This window comes from Plectropomus leopardus, chromosome 22 (assembly GCF_008729295.1).
Source record: "Plectropomus leopardus isolate mb chromosome 22, YSFRI_Pleo_2.0, whole genome shotgun sequence".
NCBI classification, from domain to species: domain Eukaryota; kingdom Metazoa; phylum Chordata; class Actinopteri; order Perciformes; family Serranidae; genus Plectropomus; species Plectropomus leopardus.
Genome location: NC_056484.1, coordinates 21,757,344 through 21,775,279, shown reverse-complemented (window position 1 = coordinate 21,775,279; position 17,936 = coordinate 21,757,344). Strand labels below are relative to the sequence as shown.

The 17,936-nt window shown below is 37.6% G+C and overlaps 2 protein-coding genes across 3 annotated transcripts; one reads left to right on the top strand and one right to left on the bottom strand.

Moving 5' to 3' along the window:
* The first annotated feature begins 880 nt into the window (after nucleotides 1-880).
* ldhba (lactate dehydrogenase Ba) lies at nucleotides 881-13,607 on the top strand. 2 transcript variants are annotated; one of them, XM_042511261.1, is made up of 8 exons: nucleotides 881-1,102; nucleotides 8,232-8,368; nucleotides 8,491-8,608; nucleotides 8,721-8,894; nucleotides 8,989-9,162; nucleotides 9,280-9,397; nucleotides 11,974-12,097; nucleotides 12,764-13,607. In XM_042511261.1, the coding sequence occupies exons 2-8, from the start codon at nucleotides 8,240-8,242 to the stop codon at nucleotides 12,929-12,931; spliced, it is 1,005 nt and encodes a 334-aa protein (XP_042367195.1). In that variant the 5' UTR covers nucleotides 881-1,102; nucleotides 8,232-8,239; the 3' UTR covers nucleotides 12,932-13,607. The 2 variants fall into 2 exon arrangements, with proteins under 2 accessions (XP_042367195.1, XP_042367196.1); XM_042511262.1 differs by having other exon boundaries at nucleotides 881-1,106.
* A 1,036-nt stretch (nucleotides 13,608-14,643) lies between these two features.
* Nucleotides 14,644-16,568, bottom strand: kiss2 (kisspeptin 2). The gene is made up of 2 exons (XM_042511676.1): nucleotides 16,443-16,568; nucleotides 14,644-15,021 (listed from the first exon to the last, which is right to left on the bottom strand). The coding sequence occupies exons 1-2, from the start codon at nucleotides 16,552-16,554 to the stop codon at nucleotides 14,765-14,767; spliced, it is 369 nt and encodes a 122-aa protein (XP_042367610.1). The 5' UTR covers nucleotides 16,555-16,568; the 3' UTR covers nucleotides 14,644-14,764.
* Between the last annotated feature and the right edge of the window lie 1,368 nt (nucleotides 16,569-17,936).

The window sequence follows — 17,936 nt, the reverse complement described above, 5'->3', positions numbered from 1 at the left end:
TATAATTATATTATCATTTTCTTATTTGTTTTTTTAAAATTATTTTTTGCTTATTCAACTGTTGCATGAAGTGTGCATGACTATTTGGTCTAAATTGTTGCTTTATGTTGCATGCATGGCTATTTTGTGCTGAAATGCTATTATGCTGTTGCTGTGCTATTGTTTTGAACTGTTGTTCCACTGTTTCCTGTTTCTCTGCACAGCGTGTGTTCTGTCTTGGAAGTTCCTGTTTGTATAATTATTGCTGTCTTTATGGTGTCCAGCTACTGTTGTGTTATCATTTTACAGTTTTCAAAACACCTTGCCAAAGCCACAGTTAAAAAATAAGCCTGATGGCTAACACTGGCACATTTACAGAAATGTTAGGTAATATGTGTTGTCCTTAAAATAAGATACAAAAATATAAAGGTAGTTTAGTTGGAACTTTTTACTAATGTCTTGCTCAGCTTTGGGCCATTTCTTCTTAAGCTGCTTGTTGGCTTCTTTATATATTTTTTAAAGGAATAAAACTAATGTGCTCAGTTTTTTTTAAGTGTAAACAGTCATTTTTTTTTTTTTAAATGACCTCTCTTCATTGCAAAAAGCTGCATTTAAGCTTTAAGATGTCATGTGTTACAGTAATTTAAATGAATTGCAATGTGCTGCTCACTGCAGTGAATGAAAGGGAAAGTATGAGGAATACAGCCTGTTGACTGAGCTCACTGACTTGAATAGGAAATTCTCCATGAGGAGGGAGTCCAGTAATAATAGCCTATCAATTATGGTTGCTGCCTCTGCCTGACTGAGGAATACAAATTCCAAAAAAGGTATTTTATAGAGACAGGGAAGAATTTTGAATGCCAGTTTTGCATGTTATCTCCACCATGTAGCCTTGAAATGTCACGAAGACAACCTGGCATCGTGCCTCTGCACCTCTCCTCACATGTGAACCCATCCTGCTGGTCACATTGGCAATCCAGCCTCCTCCTCCTCCTCCTCCTCCTCCTGCCTGAGACCCGTTCAGCTCCGCACTCTCCCCATCTCTGCGCCAGCCTCCGGACTCCACTGTCTCCTCCACCGGATCAGATAACGGATATCAGCCCGTAGAAACTTCTATAAAAACGTAGGTATGATTATTTCTGCACATTTTTGGGTGTCGGGTTCGGAGCGGCCGCACGGTGATGCGTGCTGAACGCCTCAGCAGCAATGGATGCTCTGCGCGCCGCACGAGCCCATTTTCAATTTCATGCCAAGTTGGATTAAATCTCATTTAACTCCTTGGAGAATTAATCAATGTCAATTTTATGAACGCTTTGCACCAGTTTGGATCGTTTAAAAGCCTAAAATGATGAATGATTGTTTTACAATTAGCCTCGTGCGGATTAGATTCCAGCCTGTGATACAGTTAGTAAGTGTTGAAAATGCTGCTTAATCTAGATCTGCGATGTCGTAAAAATATTATAGCGCTAATATTTATGATGTATCACCTTCACGTTGACATATCTGTTATTTACGAGCATATTTTGGCTGTATTCTCCGAGGCGCACTTGACTTTAAGGGCGCGTATATTTATATGACAATGTTGTAATGTTGCACAGGAAACCACATGCCGATGAACTCTCACTGAACTTGAACTCTTCCCCTCTTCCAGTTCCATTACACGCTTTATTTATATTAAATGCATATTTAAGCCTTCCATGTCTTAATCGTGGACGGTAAAATCGAGTGCGCACTCAGGGCGCAGGCCGAGGCTCTTACATAACCTCAATTCCACAAAAATCTCACTAAAACAGAGGAACAAAGCAGGGTGTCACCTTCTTTACTCCAAATCTGACTGGCTGTGTTACTAAGACACCTATCCTGTAAGAAATGAGGCTACTGAACCTTTTATGGAATTAATTTTTGGAAGATGATGCATTGTATGGTTCAGTAGCTCTATTGTCTCCTGAGTAAGAGCTTGACAGCCACACAGCCACGAGGTGCGTCCCTTTCTGGACACTCACCACTTCCCCTTCACCGCCTATTTATGACCTTGATATGAGCTGATATGTTAACTTGTTGGCAGCTTGTGCCAGCAGGCTAAATCTGACAGGACAACAGGAGCTCAGGGTTTTGTTCTTTGTGCATACTGATAGATAAGGCCAGTGGTGCCCAAACCACTTGCTCATAATATGTGTCACTCAAGCTAAGGCTTTTAGTTTGCAATCTACAGTTTGTTTTAAAGGGCTGTGGAAAACCTGGAAAAGTTATTTTATATCACATTTTGTAGGCATGAAAAGTTATGGGCTTTTGTTTTGCAAGATGAAATTCTTACAGTAATTCTCTGTTGATAACCTTCCACATAAGCGGAACCTAAAGTCAGCACACTCACCACTGATGCAACGTGCATGCAACATGACCGTGGTGGCCAGGCAGCTCCCATTCACACAGCCTCTGATAAGCCATCACAGTTTCTCTACAGAAATATGATGAAGTTTCTCTTTCAGCGTATTTTTTGAGCATGCAGAAACTTTGAGGTTTTTCTGGAGAATATTCTGGAGAGTAATTTTCATTGTACTGGATTGTTGCAATAATAATATACGTACATTTGCATTAAGCAAGAATATTTGTCCACTCCTATATTGTTAAGAGTACAAAAACATGAAAAACAACACTTTAAGGTACATTCAGAACAGTTAAAAAAATGTGCAATTAATTTGCAATTAATTGCAAGTCAATCATGCGATTAGCCGCGATTAAATATTTCTTTCTTGTAATATATATCACTCCATCTAAGGCTTTTATTTTGAGATCTACAGTGAGTTTTAAAGGCATGTGGAAAACCTGGAAGGGTTATTGAATTTCATGATCACATTTTGTTTGGGGAAATGTCATGGGCTTTCATTTTGTGAATTGAAATTGTTACATTAATTTTCCATTGATAACCTTCCACATACTGGAATTTATTTTCTGGAGCTTAGGTTAGGTGAAATGTACCAGATTTGGTGCTTTGTTTTTCATAAGTGTACATCAGAACTGTGTATGAGAGCAGCCTGCATCATGACTTTGAAAAACAAAATGCATTTTACTCACTTTTGGATTTACTTACTTTTGTGCAAAGTTTCTTAATCACAATAATGAACTGTGCAAACATACATAGGAGTTGACAGATTATCAGCCTGGCCAATTATTGGGGCCGATATTTGGCATTTTGCAGATTATTTGTATCAGTGTTTTATTCTAATAATCACTGATTAAAAAAAAGTTTCATTAAAAAAGTGCAAAGAAAGTGTCAGTTTTTATTTATTCATTTTTTATTTTGACTTTATAAAAATGTTGCTGGGAACTTGCTGTATATGATGCTGAAAGTCTCAGTTTTGATTAAACATTTGTTAAAGGCTTTTAAACAAAGTTTTGTGTTGAACCAAAAGTTACTAAAGTTACTAAATTCTAAATATTGATAGAAAGATTCTCATTGTTTTTGTAATTGCACATCGATTCCAAATATCGGTTACCGGTCTCATTAACTTAGAATTGGTATCAGTATTGGCCCTGAAAAACCAATATAGGTGGACCCCCTACAGCTATATACTATCACACATATATTGCCTTAAGTGAAAGGACATTTATTCTTAAAAGATAAATTACCATTACTGTATTCAAAAGCTTCCAGACTCTAGTTTCTATAATAAATCATTTTCTTTATATTCATAATACTCTGAGGTATTGGGCAGATATTATTCAAAATTTGAATAAGATCTAAACAATAAGTGAAGAATTACTGAGATTATGTAGGTTCCCCCACCATCTCCAGATTGGTTTTATCCTGCAGTTTTCACATATAGTGTGAGTAAATATATTGATATATTTCAGATTTTTTTTCTAAATAAAAGATTCATCCATTTCATGAAAGGGACATATGCCCTCAATGCATACCTCACCCCAAATACACAGCTTTGAAATGAAAAAGCCACCCATGGTTTCAGTTCTCTTTTAAGACTACCCAATGCGTAGTAATTTGACCTTGATATGATTTGAAATCTGTCAATATAACCCATTTACTGACTGCTGAACAGTGGGTTGTCTCTTGGCTTCCTGTAATATATAATTAAAGTGAGTGTTTGATTATGGAAGGTCATTTCCCTGTTGATATTGAATTGTGTCAACAAAAAAAGCACATGAGCTGTGCTGTCTAGGAGGAAGTTCAACACTGAAGGACGAAATGGAAATGAACTTGTGACTTAAGTTGGAACATGCAAACTACATAAACCAAAGCCATTGTTGTTGAATGGGAATATATGAATTCAAATATGGAGTCAAAATGGGGTCAAAACAATAAAATTTATTCAAATGTTTAAATGTGTTTCATTGTTTAATCCATAAGGATAGCTGTAGCACTGCATGACATCTCTGAAAAAGAGAAAAAGATTTACAGTTACAAAAAAAAGTTACACATCATATTTGCGGGTGAAAAAAAACTCACAGAACTCAGCTGTATGTGTGAGTCACAGCTGTACAGCTACATATCAAATCTGTGAGTACAAATCAAACCTACATGTACAAATACTTTTGTCCTTTATTTGACGCCTCTTCCTCAACAATGCTGCATTTATGTGGTGTTGGAAGATTGTAGTTTCTGAGATGGAAAGTTGTTCTTTCAACTTTATTGTGTTCATGTGCTTTGAGGTCAAAGATGATCGGTTGCATTTGAATACTAATAGCGTTAAAACAAGAGGTTTTTATCTCTTTCCAGTTTATTTAAATTCTTATATATAATTTTAGATATTATATATTATATATTCTATTTTTATATTTGATCTAGGTCACTCTACATGGACAGCAGTTAACATTAATACCACAATACACTTAGCATGTGATCAAAAGTTGATATTTAAAACGTGAATTAATAATAAAAAATGTTCCTGCCATGTTTATGCATTTATGACATCAAGTCAACAACTCGTGTTATAAAATTATATTATTATCAATGTTAGTATACTCACCTGTAATGCTTTATACAGCTAAAAGAAGCATATTCTGAAATGTGCAAATACTAAAAGTAAATGATTGCTACTGGGAAAAAATAATGAAATATATAATTTTATACCATCAGCCCTGAAACATCATGCAAACGTCATAACTCTGCAACTCGGGTATCCTCAAAACTTCCCAGTTTTCGAAGTCCATTTATGTGCTCATAACTCATAAATTTTGTAAATACGATGTTTCCGAGGAGCACGTGACGGCAGCATAATCAGTGGGGATGCTCAGATAAACGCATTAATATTTTTACACATTCACACACTTGATTATATTCATTAAAAAATATTCAGACAAGCTCAAACACAGCTGCCACACTTTTGACACTATTTTGACTCCATAGAATACATAGAATTTGTTCATATTCCGTAATCCAGATTTATTTTTTTGTCCTGAGTCTCTTGCATAGTTGACGTGTGACTTGTGGTGTTTCACCACACTTTGGGTCAACAGACACCAGGAGATGGAGCCAGAGCGGGTACAGCAGCTCTGTAGGAACAGGTGCCTGCTGATTAGTACCTGCTCAACACATGCTGCAGTCATGCGGAGAACCAGCTGAAGCTCGTCTTCAATCAGCTCTGCACGGGCTAAAATGCTCCTTTCCAACCCTGAGTCAAGGGAGAGGAAAGCCAGAGGACAGACCTGTGAAAGACTGTCTCTCAGTCCAGCATCAGATACCTTTAATGAAGTTAGAAAACACCTTAAGTTTAATATTGCCTTGTCCTAAATCATTTTTGATTATTTACAAAAATTATTACACAAAAACAACCAGTTTTGTTGTTTGTTAGTGCAGATCAGTGGTCTGCATCTAGATGTCAGATCATCCACCATCCTTTCCACCTCCAGATGACAAAGATCATATACTACATCACTTTAGGAATGTTGATATGAAACCTGCAAATATAATGCAACCGATATTTGCCGAAACATACACGTTTTTCCTCTAGTGAATCAGTTTTTCTTTCTTGCTACATCATCCCAAACTGTAATACTAGACTGTCAGTAACTGGCACTTTTTAATTAAGAGAGAATCTTGAAATTGACTTGACCTTGAAGCCTCTTGGGGGCTCAAAGTGTGCATCTTGATGTCTGGGTACAAGAAAAACGAGACAAAAAATAACATAATTCCTCAGTGCAAGATGCTAACATTCTACCTTGATCAAAAGTAAAAGGAACACGTTTTTAAGTTCCAATCCTGTCATCAGGCCTCATGGCACATCAGGCATCTGTGAAGGACAACATCTTATTGTGATAAGCTCCAGGCTCTGAATCAGCCGTCACGTATCAGAGGATGACAGCATCACTAGTGATAACTACTGTTGGTGTCACACTGGTGCAGGGATGGATCTGATTATAACAAACACATAATGTATGTTCAGATTGGCATGTTGCTGGAGTAACTTTTGGTTCATTCTGGGACAGTGATGATGCTGATAATGAAGGAAATGATGACAGTGAAAATCCTGATAAGAATTCAGTATTTAAGATGGACACTGGCATGTAGTCAGTCATCAGTTGTTGATTTCTGGGTTTGGTTCCTGCGATCGCCACCATGTCTCGCTTTCTGATGCCCATCCGCAAATCCTCCTGTAAGTGTTATTTTACCCGTTATATGGCCTTTACACACTGTAACTGCTTATATTTTGTTATTGCGCAGCCTATTACTAGGATTGGCCATTATTTACTTTTTGACTGCTGTTGATCAGTTTTGAAGCAATGATATGAAGTTACTTCTGATTCACTGATTGAACAGACATATCACACACTGGTTAAATCTACCAGTCTTGCTTGGTTTCCTTTATTTTATTCCATTGTAAATCTAATACATTAGGTGAAAAAATAACCATCAGATTAATCGATAATGGAAATAATCATTGTAGCAACTGCTTATTAGTATATATAAATATATATTAAATATATATTTACTCAGCCATTGGTTTATCAATTAATTGATGAGTTGAATGACCAGAAATTAAGTATTTTAATCAGTTATCAAGCAAACATTCTCTGGTTTCAGATTCTCCAGTGTAATGATTTAATGTTGCTTTTCTATGTTTGATATCAATGTAAAGTGAAAGGACTGTGAGTTGGACAAAACAAGACATTTGAAGGTGTCACATTGAGCTCTGAGAACTTATGATAGACATTTTTGGCTTTTAGACCTTTTATAGACAATTTTATATCACTGTATTCGATTAACTGGAAAATGGGACCACAGATTTATGGATGTTGACAAGAATAATGAGTCGCATGCCTATTGTTCTGTCACATTTTTTATGCTTGCATTAGTGTACACATGTGTTTGCTTAGCTTTTGTCAAGGACTATGAAAAGAATGAGCTGGCTTTGGTGTCATTAGACTAAACTCAAAAAAATGTCAATAAAGGTAATATTCCAGCAACTATTTTCTTTATTAACCAGAAAAATAGGACAGGATACCTTCTGAATTCAAGTTTTGTTATTTCACCAAACTAAAACTAACTTTAGCTTAATTTCCTTTGTAAACTCATATGAAACACACTTGAATCAAATTCAACAGATACAAGATAAAACTCACCAGAGTTGTCTTGGTTAGTTTTTTTCATTGTGCCAACAATCACCAACTCTGATTTGGTAGAAATAAATCCTTAATTCACAGTATAAGATGTGAGAATCATTTTGTCATTTTTTTCTTCAAACTCTCTGTGCAGTTTTTAGCCAGTTGTTTACAGTCTTGTAACATTATCCCAACTGCTTGCAGGCCCATCTCTCCAGCACAGTCTCCTGTTCTAACAGTAGAGATTGACATCTGGTGGTGCCTGCTGTGCACTACAGTACATCATCTTAATACAGCATCTCCATATCAGTTCAGCAGAGAGACGAGCATGTGCATTTTTAATGGTATTATAGATCATACTGTCTGGATTTGTAAATAGTATACAGTAATACTGTGACACCGCCAAAGTCTACTGTTTAACCCTCATCAGGACATCATTTTGACTAAGTGCTTCCTTATTGACTGCAAACCCCTGGGAGACAACTCTGTGACCTTTGACCTGTGTGTTGATACACTAAACCATTTAGATACAGTACTGTAATACAGTCCACAGGCTGCTTGTTGTATTAGAGGCTGTATATGACTCTGAATGACGAGTTTGGAAGGACTGAAACCCAGGTTTCATTCACACGTCAGTCTGAGCTGCTGTGCTAAGAGACCTGCTCACCAGGACATGTCCCCTCTGTGTCTCCCTGCAGCTTTCATCATGTCCTCAGTGCTGCAGAAGCTGATCAGCCCTTTGGCCAGCAGCCCCGCTGAGCCTCCCAGGAACAAGGTGACGGTGGTCGGGGTGGGCCAGGTGGGCATGGCCTGTGCCGTAAGCATCCTGCTTCGGGTAAGACACAACAACATGATCAGAATGGCTTTAGTTAGAAGACATACAAAATATGACAGAAATTAATGGACTCTACATTTCTCCTCCGTCATCATCTTCCTCCTCCTCCTCCTCCTCTCCAGGACCTGTGTGATGAGCTGGCTCTGGTGGATGTGATGGAGGACCGTCTCAAGGGAGAGATGATGGACCTGCAGCATGGCAGCCTCTTCCTGAAGACCTCCAAGATAGTCGCTGACAAAGGTCGCTACCTGCTGCTTACGCACCACAGCTGCTCTGCACGCAAGAGTTTTCACCTTCCCCTGAAGACAAAGACATCATTTTATCAATTCTCATTCCTGTCCTCTTCCTCCAGACTACGCAGTGACAGCCAACTCTCGCCTGGTCGTGGTGACGGCCGGCGTCCGCCAGCAGGAGGGCGAGAGTCGCCTCAACCTGGTGCAGAGGAACGTCAACGTCTTCAAGTCCATCATCCCCCAGATCATCAAGTACAGCCCCAACTGCACACTCATTGTGGTCTCCAACCCTGGTGAGCACAAAAACACATACACGATCATCTTTGAGTTTGTTTGTTTTGTATACGTACATATTAATAACGTCTTGTTGGAACACCCTCTCTGCAGTTGATGTGCTGACTTATGTGACCTGGAAACTGAGCGGTCTGCCCAAGCACCGCGTCATCGGCAGTGGCACCAACCTGGACTCTGCCCGCTTCCGCTATCTGATGGCTGAACGTCTCGGCATCCACGCCAGCTCCTTTAACGGCTGGGTGCTGGGAGAGCACGGAGACACCAGTGGTGGGTTCACACATAGATCAGAGACTTGTGGTTTTTGTCACTTTGCAGTCAGAATTCTTGGGACTGCACTGACAGAGTGAACGAGTTAATTTTGTGTTATCGTGTTTTTGTCCACAGTGCCAGTGTGGAGCGGTGCTAACGTGGCTGGAGTCAACCTGCAGAAGCTGAACCCTGAGATCGGCACAGACGGTGACAAGGAGCAGTGGAAGGCCACGCACAAGGCTGTAGTGGACAGGTAGGCTGTGTGTGAGTGAATGTGAGAGAGGCATACAGATGTAGACCACCAGAGATGATAACTTTGCTTACTACTTACTTTACAAATGACAATTTTTGCATATAAGCCAAATGAAAACAAACAAGTGCTGCTAAAACAATTAGTCCATTGAACAGAAAAACAATTGTCATCTAGCAAGTGGATGGAATTTTCATAGTAGCTGGTGATTTTAATCAACTCATCCTTTAACTCCAATGATGTAGGATCAAGGACGAAATTTAATTTCATTTTTTTGACATAGTTTAAAAATTGACTAATAAATCTACCCCGTACCTTGTATTTTGATAATAGTGTAGATTATTTTTCATACAAAAGCACTTAATGTTTTTTTTCCTGCATTGAGCAATTTACTTTTAATACATTTTTCTGATTGTACCTTTATACTTTTACGAGTACTTAAGTTTTACTAGTACTTTTTAATGCAGAGCTTTATTTACAGTGTGGTATAAGTACTTTTACTGAAGTAACCATTACTTATCAGTGTATGCTGACATGATTGGTAAAATATGGATGCCTTACGAAGTCTAGTTTGACATGATACCTCTACCTATGCACTGGCTTAAAGTATGACCATTCCTCTGCCATTAAAAATTGTAATGCTTCCGATTATTTTGGGGGAATTGTGTTATGGTGGCCATGCCCCGCCTCCCTGTCCTCCCTTGGAAGCGCCACTGCTCAGAGCTCAGGCTGCCTCCTGTTATGGCTGATAAATGGAGATAAAACACAACACCACAAGACTGAAATCCACTTCAACTGATTAAATGGGCTGATAACTGCTATCATATCATATCATTGATTCTCTGTGCCGTTATTTAACTGGTCTGTCAGAGGCAGAACTGTGAGTGCTTCTATTATCTGAAGCATGAGTGATTACAGTTTTAGTTCAAGTGGCCCCAGAGGGAATGTAACCTCCAACCCTGGCAGTGCTAATAGCAGCTTCCCTCTCTAACAGCCTGCCGAGGCTCAGGCTGCTGTGCATTATGGGCCGGGCCGCACACTGAGGACAGGCGCTGTGCATAAAACACCAGTTAGCAAGAAGTGTCGGCTAAACATTTTTTTTTAGAATAAAGCCTCATGATGGTTTAATATACTGACTTTTATTATCCACCTGTGTTATTACAGTCTTGTTGCTCATGATAAAATGGGTAAGTGTTAGCCCAACCCTCAAACAGCATAGAATAGGCTTATAACGGTATAATTAATTTCATACTTTTGCAATATACTCCGTCCAAAAGTTCTTTTTGAGATTGGAGAGCAGATATGATCTGAGAGGTTTTTATAAGTTTACTGTACAAAAAGCTAAAAAGGGAATTAAAAGGAGGTGTATCTCTATTATTAGGGTCAAATTATGGAATGATAACAGTATAAGTTTAAAAATGTGTAATTCACTTTTGGTTTTCACAAGAATGGTCTGTAAAGACATTTTTGAAGGCATATATAAGCATTTTGCTTCTGCCTAAGCCTGTTCAGTCACTACATCATACACAGACTGTTGCTTTTGTTTATACTGAGGATACTGTTTGTGTTTATTGTATAATGTATGATGACTGAATAAAATACTACTACTACTACTACTACTATACTACTACTACTACCACTCCTAATACTAATATACATACAATAGATTTTACCATAAGACAGAAATACTCCACTTGCTTTGTGTGGGGGCCACTTCTACAAAATTACACACCAGGGGCCAGTCACAGCAGCCCCATACATGTTTCTCTGATTTTAGCACGTTTCTCTGATTTTAGCACGTTTCTCTGATTTTAGCACGTTTCTCTGATTTTAGGATGTTTATAGGCTTTCAGGATGTTTCTCACATTTTAGGACATTTCTAGGATTTTAGCATATTTTTTCAAAGTTTAGGACATTTTTACGATTTCTGGATTTTGCTATGATTTTAGGATTTTAACATACTTTTAGAATTTTGGGATGTTTCTCAGATTTTCGGACATTTCTTGGATTTTAGTCTAATCATATATAGGCTATTAATATTAATATTTAAGTACTTTAGAACATTTCAAGGATTTTAGGATGTTTCTCAGAATTTGGGACAGGGATAGGATTTTAGCATGTTTTTAGAACTTCAGGAGATTTCCAGGATTCTAGTACAATTTTAGTATTTTAGGACATATTTAGGATTTTAATACATTTCTAGGATTTTAGGATATTTTTGTGATTTTAAGATATCCGGGGATTTTAGGACATTTATGGGATAATATGATGTTTCTAGGATTTTAGGACATTGGGGTCTGAGCTAGGACCCCTGGCACTTTTTTTTTAAAATAATCAAGCTCTATTTTGATGCTGTTTATGCACTCTGGCACCTTGTGTATACTTAAAGAACAAAAACAATTCCCAGTGAGAATCATGTTATTTTATGGTTCTGGAGCACCAAGTTGTATTTGTGTACTTGTCATATCACTAGAATGGTTGCTAGTAAATATATATTGATATATGTGTATTTGTATACGTGTTTAACACAGACACACACAGCACAGATGTTCTGTTTGATGTGCTGTTTTGTGTTTCAGTGCTTATGAGGTGATCAAGCTGAAGGGCTACACTAACTGGGCCATCGGTCTGAGCGTGGCAGACCTGACTGAAAGCATCGTCAAGAACATGAGCCGTGTTCATCCTGTCTCCACCATGGTCAAGGTCTGACACACGCACATACACACAAACTAATTAAACTAAACACATTTTCCAAAATCTACTAATTTCTTGCATTTTATGGGACATTCTTGCCAAGTTGCTCTTTTTATTTCCCTATGTTTTTTTTTTTTTTTAAGAAATCAAATCAATTTGCTCAAGCAACATGAGAAGAAAGAAATGAGTAACTCAAGTGACTCAAAAAACAGCAAGAAATTAGTAAAAAAATAAGTAGATTAACTAAAAGTTTGCAAAAAACACACAAATAAATTAATACAATAAAATAAACAAAAATGTAAAAGTAAAATACATACACACACACACACACACATACACACATATATATATACACATATACAAACATAGGAAGGAAATTACCCCTAATTGCTGCCTAAAAATTATAGTAATCTTGAAAAATAGTTTGAAATAAAAATTTCAAACTATTTTCCAAATCTACTAATTTCTTGCAATTTGTGGGACATTTCTTTCCAAGTTGCTCTTTTATTAAATACTTGTGAAAGGTGTCTGAATGCAGCACAACAAAACCGATGTCAATCTAGCTTTCAAAGGGTTAAAGACCCTCAAATTGCTTTGAGAGCTCATGTAATACATTTTCGTTTAAGATATGATGCTTCTTTGTGCCTCCTGACTCTGTGTATGTCTTTATCTCAGAACATGTACGGTATCGGCGAGGAGGTCTTCCTGTCTCTGCCCTGCGTGCTGAACAGCACCGGCGTGAGCAGCGTGGTCAACATGACCCTGACTGACGCCGAGGTCAGCCAGCTGAGGAAGAGCGCCGACACGCTGTGGGGCATCCAGAAGGACCTGAAGGACATCTGAGCACACCGGCGCACAGAAGACACACCCATGGTGCCCAGAGGCCTGTCGACACGCACACACTCCTTTAATATCGTCCCTGTCTCTTAGACTGTATTGCTCTTATTTTGAAGGAGAATACCAGTGTTTTTTAAAAGAATGTGCCAGTGAGAATTTTACTTTCACACGCCTGATTTGACTTTGAAACAGTAGTACACTCCTTTAAAAAAATGTGCTCTCCAGCAGTTGTAAACTGTGTTTGTGTTACGAGATGTAAGATGAACCGTGTTACTGTTGTACTCTCGCTGTTTGGACCAGGATCAAACACAAACCTCAAAAAGCCAAAAACCGTCACTGTCCTCTTCCACTGCTCACTGTACTGAGTCCTTCCTTTAGTCCACCAAGAGAAAGACCCTTAATGTCTCGGCAAAGACACTAAAAAATCCAAAAAGGATGCCGTTTTCCTCCCGCCTTCGTCTAAAAGTGAGTCTCTCCAGCGGGCGGCCGCACACTTAGGTCAAAGCACAGTGAATTTGTGAGTGTGATGGTGGAGTGTTCTTCCCCTCCCGTTGTGTTTGCAGAGGGAGATGGAGCAGCAGGGGAGGAGTGGGAAAGTCCAGCTCCAGTTGATTTTTTTTGACATCCGTTGTTACTGTCCGACCTTGTGTTGTGTGTAAATTAATAAATTTGATGAAGGTTAGTGTGTGTATGTGAGTCCTTTATTTCTCTCACATTACAGCCTTTTGTTAATGATGCAATGTGAGGAATCATATGGAGGAGTAATAATAATAATAATAATATTAATAATAAATAAGTGAAATAGAATAGTAATATTGTGTTATGTGTGCCAATTAATTACTAGGAAAAAACTTCAAGAAAAAAGTTAGTTTTTGAAGGTGATTTAACCCTTTCAAACTTGTGCACATTGTTTGTTTTTTTTTTGCAAAAAAAAGAAAAAAAATGTACAGAAGGCAAAGAGCTTCTTAACAAGATACGGCCCCATAAATGCCATAAATTAGTTAAAAGTTTAAAAAAAAAAAATCTTGCTTAAGGCCCTCAGAAGTGTAGGGCTGGCCCCGATTTTTGACTTATGTGACTATATATGAACATGATGCTTATTTGCACTAAAATGCTCGTCTGTATTTAGCTGCTCATGGACATTATGTTGTCAGAGGTGTTGTTTAAAAAGATGCCGCTGTGCCATCTTATGGTTGGATGAAGCCACTGCAAAAATTAAAATTGAACTTTTTTAGCATCACCATACAACGCTTTTATTGTGGAATTGAGGACAAAAGAAAAAAATGCAATCATCAACTTATAATCTGCCACAAATTGAAAGAACTTTAGAAAATTGTTTTTAAAAATCTAGGGGAAAAGCATCCTAGCAAAAAAGAAAAAGAAAATACTAAACAATATAAAAAATGATTAAATTTAAAATTATAGTAAAATAATTGTTATATTTTTTTACAAACTATTTCCAGGTCTTTTTCATATTTTCTTATTATTTTTGGGGTCAGTTTCTCTTTCATTGCTCTTTTCCTCCTTTTCATGTTTTTAAAAGAAATCATGCCAATTTGCTTAGGTTTCAAATACTGAGATGACTCAGTAGGGAAAACATCTTACAGAATCTTATTTTCTAAGACATTGTGCTTTCTTTTTTGAATATATTGTATCTTTATAATTTTTTTTACCTCTGAAATTCTTTTCTTAAAAATAGTTTCACAGTAGAGGTGGTACAAAAGTTTTATTCACAGAAACATCATTTCATCTGAAGAAAAAGATCTTTTTCAAACACAAATGGAAAGACATTTCTCACGTTGACTCTTCACCACTGAGACACAAGTCCTCACGTGTGTCTCAGGTAGGCACCTCCAGTTCTCGTGAGAAGACAGAAAAGGGTGAGAACTTATTTGTCCTGGCTCTTTTGACGGCTCTCCTGTAAATGTAGCGTTTCCCGAAGCGGAGGCCGAAAGGGTTGAAGTTGAATTTGCTCCTGCGGTCGTTGCACAGGAGCTGCAGCTGGTCTTCATTCTCTCTGAGGGACAAACAGGGGCTGGGATCCTCTGTCAAAAACTCTCCTGCTGTCCTCCTCCTGAGACCAGAGAGGATGGACCCTGAGGAGGACAACAGCAGCAGCAACACATATCAGCTCAGTGCATGTACCTGCAGCCCCTCGCACTATAACTATTATTATCACTATGATTATCTCTATTTAGTTTTATTTTTTGCTGATTTTGTTTCCCAACATGAATGTCTTAATGCATGAAGAGGGCAGGAATTTTAACCGAGAGTTCACCTTGAAACAACCCCAACATTTTTTGTTTTCTGAAATTGTACCTTTAAATATGAGCTAATTTACATTAATTTCCAGAAAGAGAAATCTAAATGTTGGATAACACTGGGTTCAAAATCCTTGTTTCATTGCGGTGACATTTTAGAGTAAACGGTTTTTACACAGGGCAAATTCTATATCTCTTTGTAAACACCTCTTTTTTCCATTTTTTTTCAGTCATTTTTGCCATGTTTTTAGGAATAAGGTGTTCTTCTGTTAAAACCTTCATAATATGAACAATTATAAAACTCGACATTTTGGTGTATGCTAGAGCTACTGAAGTGAAGATTTCTGGCAAAGATTATGAGAAATATGGCCAATGTATGGTAAAATTTCATAAACATTTGGACCACAGTTTCGAAACGACAGTTGAATATGGTAAGATTATAACTAATCAATATCATTATTAATCCTCACCAGTTAATTACTTACTTTAAGGCTATTCTTTTTTGTTTTCTAAAATGTTATGTTTAGATATGTTATCATCTAATTAAATATGCACAGATTAATGCACATTTCCAGGAAAGAAATGTGAACTTTTGATAAAGTCATTTTTAAAATTCTTGTTTAATTTTTTTGATGAGTTCGAGTCAAATGTTTTTCCAGAGAGAAAATTTAATATCTTACTTTATCACACCATAAATCTGAAAACACTGTCCTGTTGATTAAAAAAAAAGTCAATTTAATTTTCATCATGTAATAAAAAGTTTTATTAATCATAATATGAATAATACATTAGCAAGCCCCTCTGTAAAAGCCTTCGTAATATAGAGGATAATGAAGAAAAAAAGTCTTGCATTAAAGAAAGCCTAAAAATATGTAAATATAAGTACTTTTTTTGGGCGAAGAATAGTCCACTTCTAACTCTTATTATTATCATAATTATTACATAAGCTATATAGTTTTCTTGACTTTTGCTGTTTTAGTAAGGCGAGCAGGAGCTGATTTTCATTACTTAATAGACTGCAATTAGATTGCATAAGCTGATGTTATGATTTAAATCAGCAAAGTAACTGTTGATGTTAACTACATATAGTCCGTTAAAAAATAAGATAGGCCTATTTAGTAGAAATTACTATAAAATGGAAAAATTCAAGCAAATCACAATCTCAAAATCCTATTGAGGTAGATACACCAGTAAAGTCAAATGTAGTCTATTTTTCTAAGAAAATAAATGAAACTTCTCCTCATTCTGCTGCCCACCTGTTGTGCGTGTCCTCTGTGCAGAGTCAAACCCTGGCAGAGCTGCTCCCGCACTTCCTCCATCCTGCCCAACAATGAGCCCGCACACCACAACCAGAGCCACCAGTCTCATGTTCAGACACAAGAAACAAATCCTCTGCGTCTCTGTCCAAACAGTGCTGATTCAAGTGTTTATCTAACCCATCCACTCCTGTCCAACCCGGTTTATATTTTCATCAGGTGACCTGGTGCTCTCCCAGCTCTCAGCCAATCACAGCTGCATGCGTACTGCGCTGTAAATTGCGGAGCTGTCCGCTGCTGCTGGTGCTGAAATGTATCATTCATTAGCTTTTCTGGGAAATGTTGCCAGCTTGGTTGGGATCACTCAGCCAGTACAGGATAATATGTGACTGCATGTTGAACAACGGTGACGTCTAGAACATTATAAAATCAGATAAATGACCGAAAAAAAGGCTGAAACGCATGGATGTGTAATAGCGCAATTAGGCTCCAGTTTGGCTACTGTCATGCAAAGAGTAGCAGCAGCTCAGAAACAGTTCTTTGATTCTATTCTACTTTCATTCTAGACTTCCCAGTGTGTTATACACCAATGGCTTGCCATGCAGGAAGGAAGACTGAAAGCAAAAAGTAAGCAGCAACACAGAAATGGCTTTAAACAACACTGGATGGCAGCATATGATGCTCCAAAACCTTCATGTGTCATGACCTGTCAAGCTCCCTGAAATCTTGCTTATTTGTCATCTGCATGTTTCCTGTTTTATTTTGGTAGCCAATGGCCCTCATGCAAGAAACAATGGGCCTCATGCAAGAGACTATATAAAACTCATTTTCTGAATTTTTGCTCATATCCAGAGTTTTTTCTTATTTTGTTAGTACCCACTGATTTTGTGGATTCACCAATATTTTCATATTTTTGCTTTTCAAAAGTAAGAAAAAATTAGTACAATTCAGAGGGAAAATCTGTATTTTTTTAAATTCCATTTTTGTTATTAGATAACTTGATAATTCAGGTTTTTGTGCACAAACCCGAATTGTGAACATTTACAAGTGCAGCTGAAACATTTTTTTTTATGAAAACCATTTCAGGCTTCTGCTTTACCTGTGCTGAGAGATTACTTATGATCATTGAGCACACTTGGTCAGAACAGATTTGGGTGGTTAAGAGTGCTGGTGCATCTGATGTTGACTTATTTTCTCCTACCAGAAAATTAAGAGAAATGTATGAGGCATTTAAGTGAATGTTGCTGCACAAGGCTCATTGTGTCATCACATTTCAGATTCTGCATCCTGTCAAGTTTCTCTCCTTTGTGATTACTTGCCACGCCCTTATGTGTTTCTCCTGTGTCTCCCTTGTCTAAGAGAATATGATTCCATGTCTAACCCTCCTTTGTTGATAGTCTTTACCTTCGAGTGAGAGCTCCAGAGTTTTCCTTGTGTTACTTGTAAGTGTATGTTGGACAGTTTTCGCCTTTTGACCCTTTTTAGCCAGTTGAT

Coding starts and splice junctions, on each gene's coding strand:
- ldhba (XM_042511261.1), top strand. CDS start 8,240: ATGTCCTCAGTGCTGCAGAAGCTGATCAGCCCTTTGGCCAGCAGCCCC. Junction 9,163..9,279: donor AGAGCACGGAGACACCAGTG/GTGGGTTCACAC, acceptor TTTTGTCCACAG/TGCCAGTGTGGAGCGGTGCT. Junction 12,098..12,763: donor CTGTCTCCACCATGGTCAAG/GTCTGACACACG, acceptor TCTTTATCTCAG/AACATGTACGGTATCGGCGA.
- kiss2 (XM_042511676.1), bottom strand. CDS start 16,554: ATGAGACTGGTGGCTCTGGTTGTGGTGTGCGGGCTCATTGTTGGGCAG. Junction 15,022..16,442: donor ACAGAGGACACGCACAACAG/GTGGGCAGCAGA, acceptor TGTCCTCCTCAG/GGTCCATCCTCTCTGGTCTC.